The sequence below is a fragment of the Bolinopsis microptera genome, chromosome 3, assembly GCF_026151205.1.
Source record: "Bolinopsis microptera isolate Bmic1 chromosome 3, MBARI_Bmic_1.0, whole genome shotgun sequence".
Classification (NCBI taxonomy): Eukaryota; Metazoa; Ctenophora; class Tentaculata; order Lobata; family Bolinopsidae; genus Bolinopsis; species Bolinopsis microptera.
In genome coordinates, this window is record NC_087074.1 from 6,198,950 (window position 1) to 6,216,518 (window position 17,569).

The 17,569-nt window shown below is 37.9% G+C and overlaps 1 protein-coding gene across 1 annotated transcript; it reads left to right on the forward strand.

Moving 5' to 3' along the window:
* The first annotated feature begins 9,169 nt into the window (after positions 1-9,169).
* On the forward strand, positions 9,170-15,753 carry LOC134813361 (protein DD3-3-like). Its single transcript, XM_063821063.1, has 13 exons — positions 9,170-9,656; positions 9,962-10,097; positions 11,827-12,060; positions 12,426-12,573; positions 12,828-12,981; positions 13,177-13,549; positions 13,679-13,763; positions 13,939-14,104; positions 14,262-14,379; positions 14,523-14,742; positions 14,890-15,051; positions 15,154-15,322; positions 15,519-15,753. The coding sequence occupies exons 1-13, from the start codon at positions 9,565-9,567 to the stop codon at positions 15,550-15,552; spliced, it is 2,091 nt and encodes a 696-aa protein (XP_063677133.1). The 5' UTR covers positions 9,170-9,564; the 3' UTR covers positions 15,553-15,753.
* Positions 15,754-17,569: the final 1,816 nt, after the last annotated feature.

A 17,569-nucleotide genomic window follows, 5' to 3' on the forward strand; every position in this document is an offset into this window, starting at 1 on the left:
TATTTCGCAAATATAATTTGGCAGGGTTGTTTTAACTAATTTAGGTTAAATTGAATACCCTAGGATGACACCTTGTATCATTTGATACAGTTTTTGTTTTCCTTTGCGGTGTTTGGAGTCCGAGTACATTACTTGAATGTTAAAACGATATTATTCATTATTATTATTGTTCAGTGTTTGATAATTTTCTATAATTGTAATTTGTTTGACTAAGTACCAAATCTTTGTTAGGTGAAATTTAAACAACATTACTGCACATTTATTTTGGTTTGGATTTACGTGTCCGTTGGACAATTTATGACAATTACAGATTCATATAAATTTGAAACTATCTGCTTGCAGCCTAGAGCTTACATTTTATCGACCAATCGTTTGATCAGGGGATTAAGCCGGATATCATATTGAAACTTGATTCAGAAATGAAGTAGTTTGGATTGTAGTTTAACAATCAACTAGGGTATGTGACCAAACTTTTGAGGGGTCGCAAAATCCAAGCGACCACCGGTACTCGCAGAGTAGATATGCCCATATTTTGCTCGTCTGTGGCTATTAAAGCAAAAAAACCAAACATGCCTGATCAAGTTTCACCATAGTTGGTTCGTGCGTTACTTTTTCAGGAAAAATGCGTTTAGTTCGTGAAGATTTTTTCGTGCGTTTAAGTACGGTAAAGTGCGTTACCGCACAATCGACCCCCCAAATTGACCCCTCGACAATACAATTTAGTACAATTAACCCTGACCCTGATCCTGACGCTAACCCTAACCCTCACACCTAGCCCTAACCCTAACGCTAACCCTAACCCGATCAATTGACCCTAGTGTAATTACATCAATTGTGGGGTGGTCAATTGTCGGGGGTTAATTGTCGGGGGGTCGATTGTCGGGGGGTCAATTTATGTCGTACTAAGCCCTAGATATCGCGACAATTGACCCCAGTGTAAATACATAGGGGGTCAATTGTCGGGGGGTCAATTGTCGGGGGTTCAATTGTCGGGGGATCAACTGTCGCGGTACCCTTTTCAGATGCACTGATATTGCCCACGCACTGATTTGTTAGAAACAGATTTAAAAGTGCGTTAAAAAAATTCGTACGTAAAGTGTGTTCGGTTTTAAAAGTGTGTTTAGTGCGCACGAACCAACTGTGAGTTTCACAAATATATATCAGGCAGAACCCCTCTTAGATGTGCCACGTATGAAATCATAGGTTTTTGAAGTGCAAATGGAAAGGGATTGTATGCTTTTATTGTATTTATATTCACGATTTGTATTTTTGTTATATCAAAAGAAGGCTGAAGTAGAAGGGAATGTATGAAGGCCAGCCATCAAGTAGCCCCCAGCCACTCACAGCACGCCCTCAGGTCACGTGACAGCACGTCACGTGACAGATCACATGTCATGTAACCACGTGACAAGCTCGTCAATCAAATGTCAAGGTCACGTGACAAGATAATTGACCAATGAGGAGCCAGAACTTCATGATGAATCAATCAATAATCCCGACTAAAGAATCTAAAGTCTGATTAAACGGTTGCCAAGCAGATTCCTGTTATTTGATCACTGGTTACGTGTTCAACTTTAGCATCACTTGACATGAATGTTATTTGAACCTCGAGATCACGTGACAAGAGTCACTTGATTACCCGTCAGAACGTCATGATGAATAAATCAATAATCCTGTCTAAAGGATCTAAAGTCTGATTAAACGGCTACCAAGCAGGCTCCTGTTACTTGATTACTGGTCAAATGATTCTTTACGATTTACCCCGGTCCAGTCACCACTCCAAATAAGCAGAGGGTGACATAACGAAATGTGGTGTAGGGTTACCATCACTCGACCTCCTGGAAATTACAAGTCTTATCATCAATTTTCTGACATTTAAGCAATAGCTACAGTATCTGAACCACATTTTCACCCTTTAAGATATAACAACTGTTAGGTAGCCTAGTGGTTAGAACATCCGTCTTCTGCACAAAAGGTTCAGGGTTCAAAGTCGAGTCTAGGGAGTAGCTAAGGCTCCATACCATTCACTATTATTAACTATTAAATTTTCTTGTTATAAATTTGATAAATTTCGAGAGACAAATAAAACTACCGTTTAATTGATAATTTGTTGTTGTCAACATTATAATCATAAATTGAAATCATCAAGAGTAAGATTGGGTACATAAATCATTGTATAACAGTTGCACGTAAATGGGGTTCTAGTACTGGTAGTTAGTTCCACCAACTATTTATTCAGATAAAGTTTGAGAATCTTATCGACAATATTTGTGTTTTCGTTCATTAGTTTGTTTACATCAGATAGACTTGTAGTGGTGATAACTGCATCCAATAGAGATCGTTCTTCCAAGCTTAAAATATCTGTTAGGTCTTTTCCGCTGTCAATTAAACGCTGCTTCAAGACAACAAACAATTCGGTTTTCATCATGTATGAGAATAAAATGTCAAAACATTTATTTTGCTCTTTACACAATTTACTTTGTAACAGGACGTCTAGAGATTTAAGTAAACTCGATATCTTTTTACTGTTTGGTTGTTTGATTGGTACTCCTTTCCGCTTGCCTACGTGTTGCCAGTCAGTATCAGATTCTAACTCTTTAGCACTATATTCTTTGTTGGACTCATCATCGCTACTTGTTACACCACTAAATTCATCATCACCACTACCTGGTACATCAGAGTTAGAACCACCTTGCTGAGATTCTTCAGAAACTATTGTATCAGCATCTGAATATACAGAATCCGGACCCTCCATTTTGACATCAGTCACATCTGAGTTAGCTTTTGACAGCGGCTGTAGAATTGCAGAACTTTCATCTGACTCTCGGTTCTCTCGATGATACCTACTAATGTGTGAGGACAGACTATATTTATTGGCAAAAGACTTGTCACAGAATGAGCAGGTTACAGAATTCATAACTGCAGTACAAACGTTTTATAATGCTATGCAACAACCATTATATAGCAATAATCGCATAAAATCGCAAATAATCGCAAAATAATCGCATATAATCGCATATATTAGCATGTAATTGCAAATAATAGCATAAAATTGCAAATAATCGCATATAATTGCAAAATAATTGCATAAAATAGCATATAATAGCATATAATCGCATATAATCGCATATAATAGCATATAATAATAGCATATAATCGCATCTAATCATATATAATCACGTATATTATCTCTTAAAATCACATTTTATTATTTATACTCGCAAATAATTGCATATAATTGCAAATAATCGCATATAGTAGCAGGGAGAATATAATCCAACTTATACATTCAACATATTAAAGATCTTTTCAAAGATTTATTTTCATGCTGATTGCCAAGCATCATCCTGGAGATGAAACTGTAACTCTTGAGTCTACCAAAGACTGCACCCAACATGTAGGAATACTTCCTAGTGGGGACATTAAAGAACCACACCAGACAGGACAAGGAGATCATGGTGAATTCTACGTCAACTAGCCAGACGGAGATCATCTTCGAGATCTATCACTTTCTGGATTATCATTCATAACCAGTAGTCAGCGCACCATTGATTTCTGCTTTCAAATGATAACTGCTAATACTCTTGTCGATTTTAATGCACAGAAACCAGCATTTGACCGGGACCGGGACCGGGAATAGCTCAAAATTGTCAATCCCGGTACCGGGATTCCCAGTACCGGGAATCCCGGTCGATTACTGGTGCATGCAACTGGCCAGGTTTAGGTATCAGGTGATTTTTCCTGCAATTTGGTAGTTGTGAAACATCACCTTGGATTTCTGTTGTCACAAAACGTACCTTTTTAGACCTTTTCTCAAAGCATATAATAGCATATAATAGCATATAATAGCATATAATAGCATATAATAGCATATAATAGCATATAATAGCATATAATAGCATATAATAGCATATAATAGCATATAATCGCATATAATCGCATGTAATATCATTCAATAATAGCATATAATATCATATAATATCATATAATACTAAATGAATACTGAATGGATACTGAATGAATACTGAATGAATACTGAATGAATACTGAATGAATACTGAATGAATACTGAATGAATACTGAATGAATACTGAATGAATACTGAATGAATACTGAAAATAATCGCAAATAATAGCATATAATATCATATAATATCATATAATAGCATATAATAGCATATAATAGCATATAATAGCATATAATTGCATATAAGGGATATAATAGCATATAATAATAACATACAATCGCATTCGGTAGACTCAAGATTCAAGAATTACAGTTCAATCGCCAGCATATAATTGCATATAATAGCATATAATATCATATAATCGCATATAATAGCATTATATAATATCATATAATCGCATATGATAGCTTATAATAGCATATAATAGCATATATAATCGCATTCGGTAGACTCAAGAGTTATAGTTCCATCTCCAACATATATTCATATAATCGCATATAATAGCATATAATATTTTATAATCGCATTTAAATGAATACCAATGGTCGTTACGTTTAAATAGATAAAATTAAATGTTTTAAAAGAGCGATCCATCTGGAGAAGTAGGCTAGGCGGGATTTGAACCCGCATTGTCCTGCATAGGAAAGTTGCCGTTAACTCACTAACCTGAGGCTCCAGATGGACCGCTGTTAAAATAAAAATATGAACATGTTTAACAAGATCGTTACGAATATCACGTGACGGATGCTATTATAACGTACTTGCTTCTTATTGGTCAATTAACTTGTCACGTAACCTTGACATTTCATTTACGAGCTTGTCAGTTTAAAATAATACATTATAGTTATAAATGGCTATGTGGCACAGTTCGTTAGTCTGCCTGCTTGTGAAATGTCTCGCATTCACAGGGTCCCGGGTTCGATTCCCGTCTGTGCCACTAGCTATGGGGAGAGCATCTGAATTTTCCAAGAATCTATTCATGTGGAGTGTGGCACACCACAACAAAGGTGCATTCTTCCTAGATCAAGAGAACCGTGAGGAGTATGATATGAGGTGATGTTGTATTGAGTTACATTGTCGGGGGGTCAATTATCGGGGGGTCAATTGTCGGGGGGGGGACAATTTTCACCTACCCAATGGATTATATATGTGATCGAATGATATTACATGCGATTATATGCGATTATATGCTATTATATGCTATTATATGCTATAATATGCTATTATATGCTATTATATGCGATTATATGCTATTATATGCTATTATATGCTTTGAGAAAAGGTCTAAAAAGGTACGTTTTGTGACAACAGAAATCCAAGGTGATGTTTCACAACTACCAAATTGCAGGAAAAATCACCTGATACCTAAACCTGGCCAGTTGCATGCACCAGTAATCGACCGGGATTCCCGGTACTGGGAATCCCGGTACCGGGATTGACAATTTTGAGCTATTCCCGGTCCCGGTCCCGGTCAAATGCTGGTTTCTGTGCATTAAAATCGACAAGAGTATTAGCAGTTATCATTTGAAAGCAGAAATCAATGGTGCGCTGACTACTGGTTATGAATGATAATCCAGAAAGTGATAGATCTCGAAGATGATCTCCGTCTGGCTAGTTGACGTAGAATTCACCATGATCTCCTTGTCCTGTCTGGTGTGGTTCTTTAATGTCCCCACTAGGAAGTATTCCTACATGTTGGGTGCAGTCTTTGGTAGACTCAAGAGTTACAGTTTCATCTCCAGGATGATGCTTGGCAATCAGCATGAAAATAAATCTTTGAAAAGATCTTTAATATGTTGAATGTATAAGTTGGATTATATTCTCCCTGCTACTATATGCGATTATTTGCAATTATATGCAATTATTTGCGAGTATAAATAATAAAATGTGATTTTAAGAGATAATATACGTGATTATATATGATTAGATGCGATTATATGCTATTATTATATGCTATTATATGCGATTATATGCGATTATATGCTATTATATGCTATTTTATGCAATTATTTTGCAATTATATGCGATTATTTGCAATTTTATGCTATTATTTGCAATTACATGCTAATATATGCGATTATATGCGATTATTTTGCGATTATTTGCGATTTTATGCGATTATTGCTATATAATGGTTGTTGCATAGCATTATAAAACGTTTGTACTGCAGTTATGAATTCTGTAACCTGCTCATTCTGTGACAAGTCTTTTGCCAATAAATATAGTCTGTCCTCACACATTAGTAGGTATCATCGAGAGAACCGAGAGTCAGATGAAAGTTCTGCAATTCTACAGCCGCTGTCAAAAGCTAACTCAGATGTGACTGATGTCAAAATGGAGGGTCCGGATTCTGTATATTCAGATGCTGATACAATAGTTTCTGAAGAATCTCAGCAATGTGGTTCTAACTCTGATGTACCAGGTAGTGGTGATGATGAATTTAGTGGTGTAACAAGTAGCGATGATGAGTCCAACAAAGAATATAGTGCTAAAGAGTTAGAATCTGATACTGACTGGCAACACGTAGGCAAGCGGAAAGGAGTACCAATCAAACAACCAAACAGTAAAAAGATATCGAGTTTACTTAAATCTCTAGACGTCCTGTTACAAAGTAAATTGTGTAAAGAGCAAAATAAATGTTTTGACATTTTATTCTCATACATGATGAAAACCGAATTGTTTGTTGTCTTGAAGCAGCGTTTAATTGACAGCGGAAAAGACCTAACAGATATTTTAAGTTTGGAAGAACGATCTCTATTGGATGCAGTTATCACCACTACAAGTCTATCTGATGTAAACAAACTAATGAACGAAAACACAAATATTGTCGATAAGATTCTCAAACTTTATCTGAATAAATAGTTGGTGGAACTAACTACCAGTACTAGAACCCCATTAACGTGCAACTGTTATACAATGATTTATGTACCCAATCTTACTCTTGATGATTTCAATTTATGATTATAATGTTGACAACAACAAATTATCAATTAAACGGTAGTTTTATTTGTCTCTCGAAATTTATCAAATTTATAACAAGAAAATTTAATAGTTAATAATAGTGAATGGTATGGAGCCTTAGCTACTCCCTAGACTCGACTTTGAACCCTGAACCTTTTGTGCAGAAGACGGATGTTCTAACCACTAGGCTACCTAACAGTTGTTATATCTTAAAGGGTGAAAATGTGGTTCAGATACTGTAGCTATTGCTTAAATGTCAGAAAATTGATGATAAGACTTGTAATTTCCAGGAGGTCGAGTGATGGTAACCCTACACCACATTTCGTTATGTCACCCTCTGCTTATTTGGAGTGGTGACTGGACCGGGGTAAATCGTAAAGAATCATTTGACCAGTAATCAAGTAACAGGAGCCTGCTTGGTAGCCGTTTAATCAGACTTTAGATCCTTTAGACAGGATTATTGATTTATTCATCATGACGTTCTGACGGGTAATCAAGTGACTCTTGTCACGTGATCTCGAGGTTCAAATAACATTCATGTCAAGTGATGCTAAAGTTGAACACGTAACCAGTGATCAAATAACAGGAATCTGCTTGGCAACCGTTTAATCAGACTTTAGATTCTTTAGTCGGGATTATTGATTGATTCATCATGAAGTTCTGGCTCCTCATTGGTCAATTATCTTGTCACGTGACCTTGACATTTGATTGACGAGCTTGTCACGTGGTTACATGACATGTGATCTGTCACGTGACGTGCTGTCACGTGACCTGAGGGCGTGCTGTGAGTGGCTGGGGGCTACTTGATGGCTGGCCTTCATACATTCCCTTCTACTGGCTGATGACCAAATCAGGTAATTATCAAATTTACCTTCTTCTGTCAACTCATTTCACATTTTGGGGATGGGTGTGAGCAGTGGTCGACCGGGGCCCCGGCCCCTGCCCCGGCCAAAATCACAACCACCGGACCTTCCCGGCCCCAGCCAAAATTTGGCAATTCGCCGGGGGTAAACCCCGGCCAATAAATTTACCCCCGGCCCCGGCCAAAAACCATGCATTTACCGGGGGCACAGCCGGGGATTTCATGAATGGTAATTACGAGATTTCAAAGCTGAAACAACTTTGAAAAAAAAGTTACTACGGTTAGTAACATAAAAACCGTGGTTCTTCCTCAGTATCAGACTTTTCAATTATAATTTTTTGTATAATCGTCTCCGAGAAATTTGCGATAAAACATACGTAGAAATTAAAAAGTGAAAATACTGCACTGCAGCTAAATTGTAAATGTTGCAGTGTGCAAACATGAAAGAAAGTCTTGAACTTTATGGTAAATTTTTGTGAATCGGGCCATATTTGGATGTGGGGATTACTTTTAAATCCCGAGGTCTAGATAAAGTATCAGCTGAGGGTTATCCTGAGGGTTATCCTCAGTTCCGAGTTGAGGATTAGAAATTAAGTATGACCTGAGGATTATCCTGAGCTGGTACACAGCACGAAGTAACCGTTTAATCCTCAAGTCGGTTAGGATAAGCCGCTTCCGAGTTTAATCCTTCCCGATTGCATCACACCAGCCTAAATTATTATAAAATTCATGTTTCAATTTCTGACTACAGTTTGGTAAACTACCCCTGGCCCCGGCCCCGGCAAAATGGAATATTTCCCGGCCCCGGCCACGGCCAATTCTCAGTGGCCAGCCCCCGGCTACATTGGGGCTCCCCGGCCCCGGTCAGAATCCTGCCCCCGGTCGACCACTGGGTGTGAGCTGATATATTGTCTAATATAACGTGTACGACGAACGTGTCTAATATAACGTGTACAACGTACGTGTCTAATATAACGTGTATGTGTCATTGGTCTCATTGACCTACTTCATAGCTACGAAGGCGAGGCGGATCTAACTTTATACTGACTCCATTATTGTCTCTGTGAACAGACCGACAAACGGTATACTTGTTAAATAGGGCAACTATTTGATAACAAGAACGGCCTCACAAGTTAAAAATGAGGGACAATGATGGGCGAATAACGAAGGGCCTGCATAATATTGTTACACAATGGAACAAACTAACAATGAGGAATGTCGGAATAAGCATCTTCGTCAAGACACCACTCCTGAAAATAGTTCCTTTAAATAAGAACAAAGTGTCACACCTCCATTGTTGTGTTTTTTGTAAAGATATCATTTGTAAAGACACATTGTTGAGACCCTTGTTATAAGTTTAAAGCTTGCCCCGAAGAGCCATATTCATTCTGTAGACATGGGTTTTATTGTACTTGGACTTCAGTTCCTTTGATGCAGTAAAATATCGGCTCCATCGCGCGGTGATAAGATTTTTTGGGTTCTGTTTAGGAGTTTACAACTTATATTACAACATCAATGTTTATCCTCAAGTTACCCTTTAGATTATCATAAATTCACATTTGAGATATTACCATCTTGTACTGTCACCAAACTACAGAATTCAACTCATTATCCAGCTAGCCACAATATTTTGAAAAGTCCGTCTTATCTCGGGATTTATTGGCCGGACGTAATTTTCAATTCCCCATTCCATATTTTTTTAAGTAATCCTTACCTCTAAATTCGTCATAGTCACGGATATTCGCGTTGGGAACCCCCTTAGTTAAGATTTAAGATGCGGATATTTGTCGTGACAATAATTCTCGCGTTGAGTAGTCTCGTCGTTACTGATGTTTACATGCAGAACCCTCGAGGATCCAATAACCGGTGAGTAACACTGTTTTACAGAAACATAGTATGTCTTTAATTCATAGTTTATAGTTAATAATAGTTAATTCTTTAATTCATCAGCATGTGTTATCCGCAACAGTTATCAGCCAGTGACACCACAAATAATCATTTGGCTGATGATACAAAGTATAGATATATATCCTCATTTAATGAACTTCTAAACTGAAGATAGTTTCACTTTTCCCGATGGAATATCATAATAGTATATCAAAATGGAAACTGCAGTGTCCTTAGACTTTTGTATCGTCTAGTTTTAAAATTTAAAAACATGTCCCCACCAGGTTGAACGAGAAGACATCAAACAGGGAGAATGCCAACAGGCTGTTCGACTCACAGAACAACAACAAGGGCGGTTACAACACTGGAGATAGACTGGCCAGTAAGGCTGGAGATAATCCACAGAGGATTTATAACATGGTGAGTAAGCTAGACTACAGAGGATTTATAACACGGTGAGTAAGCTAGACTACAGAGGATTTATCACATGGTGAGTAAGCTAGACTACAGAGGATTTATAACATGGTGAGTAAGCTAGACTACAGAGGATTTATAACACGGTGAGTAAGCTAGACTACAGAGGGTTTATCACATGGTGAGTAAGCTAGACTACAGAGGATTTATAACATGGTGAGTAAGCTAGACTACAGAGGATTTATAACATGGTGAGTAAGCTAGACTACAGAGGATTTATCACATGGTGAGTAAGCTAGACTACAGAGGATTTATCACATGGTGAGTAAGCTAGACTACAGAGGATTTATAACATGGTGAGTAAGCTAGACTACAGAGGATTTATAACATGGTGAGTAAGCTAGACTACAGAGGATTTATAACATGGTGAGTAAGCTAGACTACAGAGGATTTATCACATGGTGAGTAAGCTAGACTACAGAGGATTTATCACATGGTGAGTAAGCTAGACTACAGAGGATTTATAACATGGTGAGTAAGCTAGACTACAGAGGATTTATAACATGGTGAGTAAGCTAGACTACAGAGGATTTATAACATGGTGAGTAAGCTAGACTACAGAGGATTTATAACATGGTGAGTAAGCTAGACTACAGAGGATTTATAACATGGTGAGTAAGCTAGACTACAGAGGATTTATAACATGGTGAGTAAGCTAGACTACAGAGGATTTATAACATGGTGAGTAAGCTAGACTACAGAGGATTTATAACATGGTGAGTAAGCTAGACTACAGAGGATTTATAACATGGTGAGTAAGCTAGACTACAGAGGATTTATAACATGGTGAGTAAGCTAGACTACAGAGGATTTATAACATGGTGAGTAAGCTAGACTACAGAGGATTTATAACATGGTGAGTAAGCTAGACTACAGAGGATTTATAACATGGTGAGTAAGCTAGACTACAGAGGATTTATAACATGGTGAGTAAGCTAGACTACAGAGGATTTATAACATGGTGAGTAAGCTAGACTATAGAGGATTTATAACATGGTGAGTAAGCTAGACTTCAGAGGATTTATAACATGGTGAGTAAGCTAGACTACAGAGGATTTATAACACGGTGAGTAAGCTAGACTACAGAGGATTTATAACATGGTGAGTAAGCTAGACTACAGAGGATTTATAACATGGTGAGTAAGCTAGACTATAGAGGATTTATAACATGGTGAGTAAGCTAGACTATAGAGGATTTATAACACGGTGAGTAAGCTAGACTATAGAGGATTTATAACATGGTGAGTAAGCTAGACTACAGAGGATTTATAACATGGTGAGTAAGCTAGACTACAGAGGATTTATAACACGGTGAGTAAGCTAGACTACAGAGGATTTATAACATGGTGAGTAAGCTAGACCATGGTGAGTTAAGCATTTCCTTTGGTCGGATTTATGGAAATATTTGAAAACTAAATGATATCCCGACCATTAGGCTGAGTCAACCAAGGAGATTTAAAATAGATGTGTAATACTCTAATAGTGTAGAGACGGAGTCATTAGCTCACTTCCTTGACTGAGTTACACTTATATTTTAACCCCGTACTCTCTGCAATATGGTCATATATCTGCAATATCCCAGCAATACTGGTCATATATCACAATATCCCAGCAATACTGGTCATATATCACAATATCCCAGCAATTATACTGGTCATATATCACAATATCCCAGAAATACTACGCAAGTGGACCCACCACTAAGGAAGGTACCAAACTTATGGTAGAATGGACAAATCAGCATGGTTGTGGGGAGGACCACTCCAAAATGAACTGCAACGTTGTGATACAGTACATGTGCCAGAGTAATGGTACTGATGAAGATTACCCTGTTAGTAATGGTAGTGACGAGGAGAAAGTTATAAAACGTATTTTCTACCTGCGGGACGGAACCAGCACTGATACACAGGTTAGTCCAGTATTGACTATTAAAACCAGCACGATAACAGGACGGTAACAGGCCCATATTAGTCCTATTTTAAAACCAGCACGATAACAGGACGGTAACAGGCCCATATTGGCCCTATTTTAAAACCAGCACGATAACAGGACGGTAACAGGCCCACATTGGTCCTATTTTAAAACCAGCACGATAACAGGACGGCAACAGGCCCATATTGGTCCTATTTGCAACCTCGATCAGGATTACCCGGGATCGTATTTAGGTTGAGACAGGGTCCGTGATTATTGGAGGTTTGGTTCGTCTTCATACCAAAGGATTTCGACGTTGTTGGTATTACTCAGTTTTACTATTTCATAATATCAAAACCGCAGAAATTCGACGATCCAAGGAAGAAGGAGTCGGATGATAAATACGATGCCCGAATGTTGAAAAACTACGTAACAAATTCTGATAAGACAGACGGCCTACATGAAACAGTTTATTGGTACGACCAATGCAAATACAGAGAAGCTAACGGAGGTAGCTTTTACTTTCAGTTTAACAGTTTTAAGTTCTTAAGACCCCCTTCCGGACTCCGGCCCTCCCCCGCCCCCCTTTGGAGATTGTCACATTTCTGCTTTATTTTTGGAGTTCGTCACATTTCTGCTTTATTTTTGGAGTTCGTCATATTTCTGCTTTACTTTTGGAGATTGCTTCATTGCTTTGACATTTTTGTTATCATGTAATATATAGAAAAGTACCTGAGGCATTGGTGAACATTTATTGTTCTACAGGGCTGTTCACAGCGGATCAGGATCTTGAAGATGACGATATAGGGTATGTAACCTCTACCAGAACAAGACAGAACAACGATGGGGACAGAAGTGGATACGAATGCCCCGAGGAGAGGGACTACTTCCCTTACTGGCAGCCTACACTGCAATCCGAGTTAGTTTCTAAGTTATCAGATTATTGGGTCCAATATACCACACATTGGTTGGTAAATTATATCAGCACCAAGGTCTTAAAAACAAGTATTGCAAAGATTTCGATATACTTGTTTTTCTATTCAGCTGAAACTATGCTTCTTATAAATTCACCTTACTAACCAAAATGCCAAATAAACTTCTTTTTGTTTTTCAGAAGATTAAATCGCTTCCAAACTACGCCGTGGATAGATCTTGCCTGGCTGGGAGACACTGAAAAGTGCGATTATATCAAGAAAAACTCATTCAATCGTAACTCGAAATGGAGATGTGTATTCGGTGGCGCCGCCGCTCTCGAAAAGAGGAGAAGTCGCAGTCACAAGAAAAAGTCCAGTGACGACGATGACGAAGATGAAGTGAAAAGAAAGTATGGTAGACCTATCTCTGAGGAAAGCTGTACCGCCGAGGGAGGGAGTTGGGTTGAGTTCCTCTCTTATCTGGAGGTCCTGAAGGACGTAACGAGCGAGAGCGCTTGTGCAGCTGCCCGGAGTAAAGATAAGAGAAACCAGATCTCCTGGAGTAAACTCAGGGTGAGAATATTAAACATGTTCAATGAAGTGAGGAGGAGGGATCTGAACAAGAGACAAGTTCCTTTTACAAGTTCCTTTTACAAGTTCCTTTTACAAGTTCACAGTAACAAAACCTAACCTTATTACCAGAGTGACGATGCAGCTGAGGTTTGTGTAGTCCAAGCTCCAGAAGTGATGTGTGGAGCCGCTCCCTGGAGTAGAGTCAACCATCTCGGTCAGCAGATAAGAGCACAATGCACATAGAACAAAATAAAAATAAATATTCTTCAGTACATGCTGACTACCTTTACCTAAGTGGAAATACTAACTCACTAACTGTAACTAATAACTGGATTATTGTACACCTGATAATTAGTAAGTTCTACGTTACTTACATAACATAATTCCAGGTAATGCTGGAGGTCCCGGTCCGTCACCCAACGCCTCCAGAGTTGAAGTGGATATGCCTCACTTCCCCAGTGGAGATGCTAAACGCTGTGTGCTGCGACTGCGCTACAACATTTCAACATCCGACTACGACGGTTGGAATACTGATGCCAGTTCCAACAATGATGAGTAAGTTTCACTCCAGAACATTCTTTCTTTACATCTTCCTTTTATCTTTAATCGTTTTAACCATGTATAGCTAGTCCACGCCCTAGATACATAACATGGAGGCTTTGTTCCACTTCTAAACACAAAGCTCTAGCCTCTAACAGTGAGAACTCCACAGTGATGTTATTGAGAACGACCCTGAGATAGATGTGTTGGGTAACGGCGAGGAGATGGAACTGGCACTGAACACAGCTCAAACTGGTCGTACCTTCCAGGACAGATCACATGTTTTCGAGGTAAGTAGACAAGATTTCAACTCAGTGAAATACAATATGAAGAGCTAAGATCTATAAGATAACCATCTTGACTCTGTACCACAATAATTCAACAGCTATACACACCTAGCTTTTCGCACGCACATGACATACACATTACGCAGGTGTTGCCGAGGATGGACTCGATGGATGGCAAGACCATTCACAACCTGAATGTGCGTGGTAAGCGGGGTAATATTGTACAAACGTTCCCGGCTACGGAATACGACTTTATACCAGACAGACTGGTCGTTAAAAAAGATACTGATTTGGTGCACGTGCAGTGGACAGGTTCAAACACCCATGACAACAACAATGATGGAGACGCAGGAGAAGGAAAAGATGGTAAGATTTTAATTGGTTGATGACGAATTGAATTCGAAATCGGCTTTCTTACAATGAAATTAATTATAGTTACAGTAACCGTTCCTCGATTTTCTGTAATTAATATACTGTGTAGAAAACCAATAACAAGGTACATATTTACAACAGGTACAGATCGCCACAACCTGTTGGAGATGACCTCTCTAGATGAAAGTTACCCTTTAAAGATCACGGATGCGGACTTCTGGAGCGGTGTACAGTCCTTAACAGACACTGGGGCAACTGGCGAGGATATTGCTGTTGGACTTGCTACTTCTGGCTTCTACTGCGGTATGCTTGCAGTGCTAATGTCTGTTTGATTAATATAATGATAATTTAAAAACGTTTCTTTAAAGTTTATTTATAGGTGCTCTAAACAAACTATTTAACCAGCAAAAAGGGAGACAGACCAATGTCCTGCTTCATTGTCTTTGGCTAAGAAACGCAAACTAGATGACAAACTGGACAATGCACCAGCAAGCTACTTTGGTCACGTTCTCAAGTTTACAAAGGCTGACACCTTGTTCTATATGTGTTCCAGAAACAATAACTTCTCAAACAGGTTAGTTAGTTCTGAAGGTTTGGTTTAAGATGTTAAGCAGCTGTTAAATTGCTGTGGATTCATTTTCGCCCTGAAATCATTAGAAAGGCGTTTCTAGACTCATTTAGCTAGTAGGTATACTATATTATACCACTGTAGTTAGATACAAGATACAAGGGCAGGTAATTTCCAGTGAGCTTAACTAAAACAATTCCAGGTCACAGAAGGGAGCCCTTTGGGTTGAGGACTAATGGATATAAGAACTTGAGGATCCACGACACACGTTCCACAAGTACAAAGTCAAAGATAGCTTACTCCTGAGCTTCATAGACATATATACATTACGGATGAAATATCGACCAAGAAATCGTATTTTAATGTGCACAACCTTATATGTTTCAGTTCAATGCATTATTTATTACATACAATTTATCTTTTTACATGATTTACTCAATGTTTTGATTTAATGCATCACCAACCAAGAAAAGTGGGTAATCGAAAAATTAAGGATCACATCTGTTTACATATTATCATTGTTTAATTAGAATATAATCATAATATCTGATAATTTATCACTGGGTATCGCACCACAAGCTGCAGTCTTTATCTGTTTACATGCCTGATCATAACCTATATCTGCTCCAACATCAATTCTGCAAGATTTAAAGTTCTATTTCATTGTAATTTTAAGAGTTTAGATACAGAAATTCGGAAAAGTACTGATGACCGTGTGAACGTTATTCAGGGCCAGCTGGTGGAAATAAAATATATTATTGTGGCTGCATACTTACTCAATACATGATTCATCATTCATCAGAGCAGATCTAACTTTTCCTAGACGTATCTTCATTACTTGTGGAAGATCATAGAGAGCATAAGCTTGAGCTAGATTCATCCACACTGCAAAAACTTGACTCTTACCAATTTGGATAACCACTTTTGGGCTTATCTCGCCTAAAGAAAATAGTATGATAATTTGCTAAATAGAATAGAAAATCTGACCTTTTCAATCACTATCACTATTCCTTATGTAAATAAATCTTCGTCATCCATAAAACTGTTTTGCTTTCATAAAATTGTAATTTAAACTTACTATATAAATGCTTTTGACTACAATAACCAATCTCAAGAACTTGAGGGTGGAGAATATTATTGGTTTTTCGAATGACATTTCCACTATAAGCAACAATGATGCTGTCACAAGTGATCTCTTCTGGTGTTTGAAAACCTATGGAAAAATAAAATGTGGACAGTGTTATCCATAGCCATTGGTCATATTATGATAATGATGGAAGTGTGGTTACTAATTAGAATTATAATCACATACACAGCACTCTGTAGTTTGGTAATCTCAAATCTGTCAATGCATGGTTAGGGCACAGTTGGGGTGGATTAAGAATTACTAAGAACTAACAGAAATGGTTGCACCGTGGCTTAAGTTACAGCTCACTGGCAATGCAGTTAAACCTCTATATAATACCAGGCCAAAAAGTGCACACTGCTCAGTATAAAAACCAGTATTCAAACAAAATTTCTTACACAACACGAGCTAATTAGCTAAAAGTTTGAGAGGTCCAATATATCAACGTTCCCAGTATTTAACAGAAAGGCACGGATTCTACTGTACTTTGCAAGTGCCTTCATTCAGTTTCTTGTAAATTTGCAACTGTAGAAAATGAAAAACCAACCTGTGAATCCAATAAACCTTAGAATTCTACGCAGAGTTTGCACATCAGGTAATGCTTTTTTGCAATTGAGATACAAATAAACAATCTTCTGACAATCTCTGTCCTTGCAAACATCATATAAAACTCTTATCTCATATCCACACGAAACTGCTATATTGCCTGCACCTCTTGCATAAACTTGGATCAGTTTCAATGCGGAGATCTGACTTCTTACTGCATACCAGTCCTTGAATTTGACTTCATATGAAAACTTAGCTTTTTTAGAATTCATCTTAACCACCTCAATGACTGGAGGAAGGGTATGGCACATTGCAAGAATTTCAGGAAAAAGATCATCAGCATCATTCTCATATATCTGCAATATATTGATAAGATAAATTCAAAAGGTGTTTTACTCAAGCTTTTTAAGCTGATCTGAATATAGCACAGGCACCTGTAAAATGAAAACCTGAGACGATATTTTTAAATAGAGAGCAATAATAACATCTTATTAAGACCAATAATTAGTCTTTACCTTAATTATAACACATCCAAGATTTGACTTGAAGACAAGGTCTACAAGCTTTGCTTGGCATTTTAT

Coding starts and splice junctions, on each gene's coding strand:
- LOC134813361 (XM_063821063.1), top strand. CDS start 9,565: ATGCGGATATTTGTCGTGACAATAATTCTCGCGTTGAGTAGTCTCGTC. Junction 10,098..11,826: donor CACAGAGGATTTATAACATG/GTGAGTAAGCTA, acceptor ACAATATCCCAG/AAATACTACGCAAGTGGACC. Junction 15,052..15,153: donor TACTTCTGGCTTCTACTGCG/GTATGCTTGCAG, acceptor CTATTTAACCAG/CAAAAAGGGAGACAGACCAA.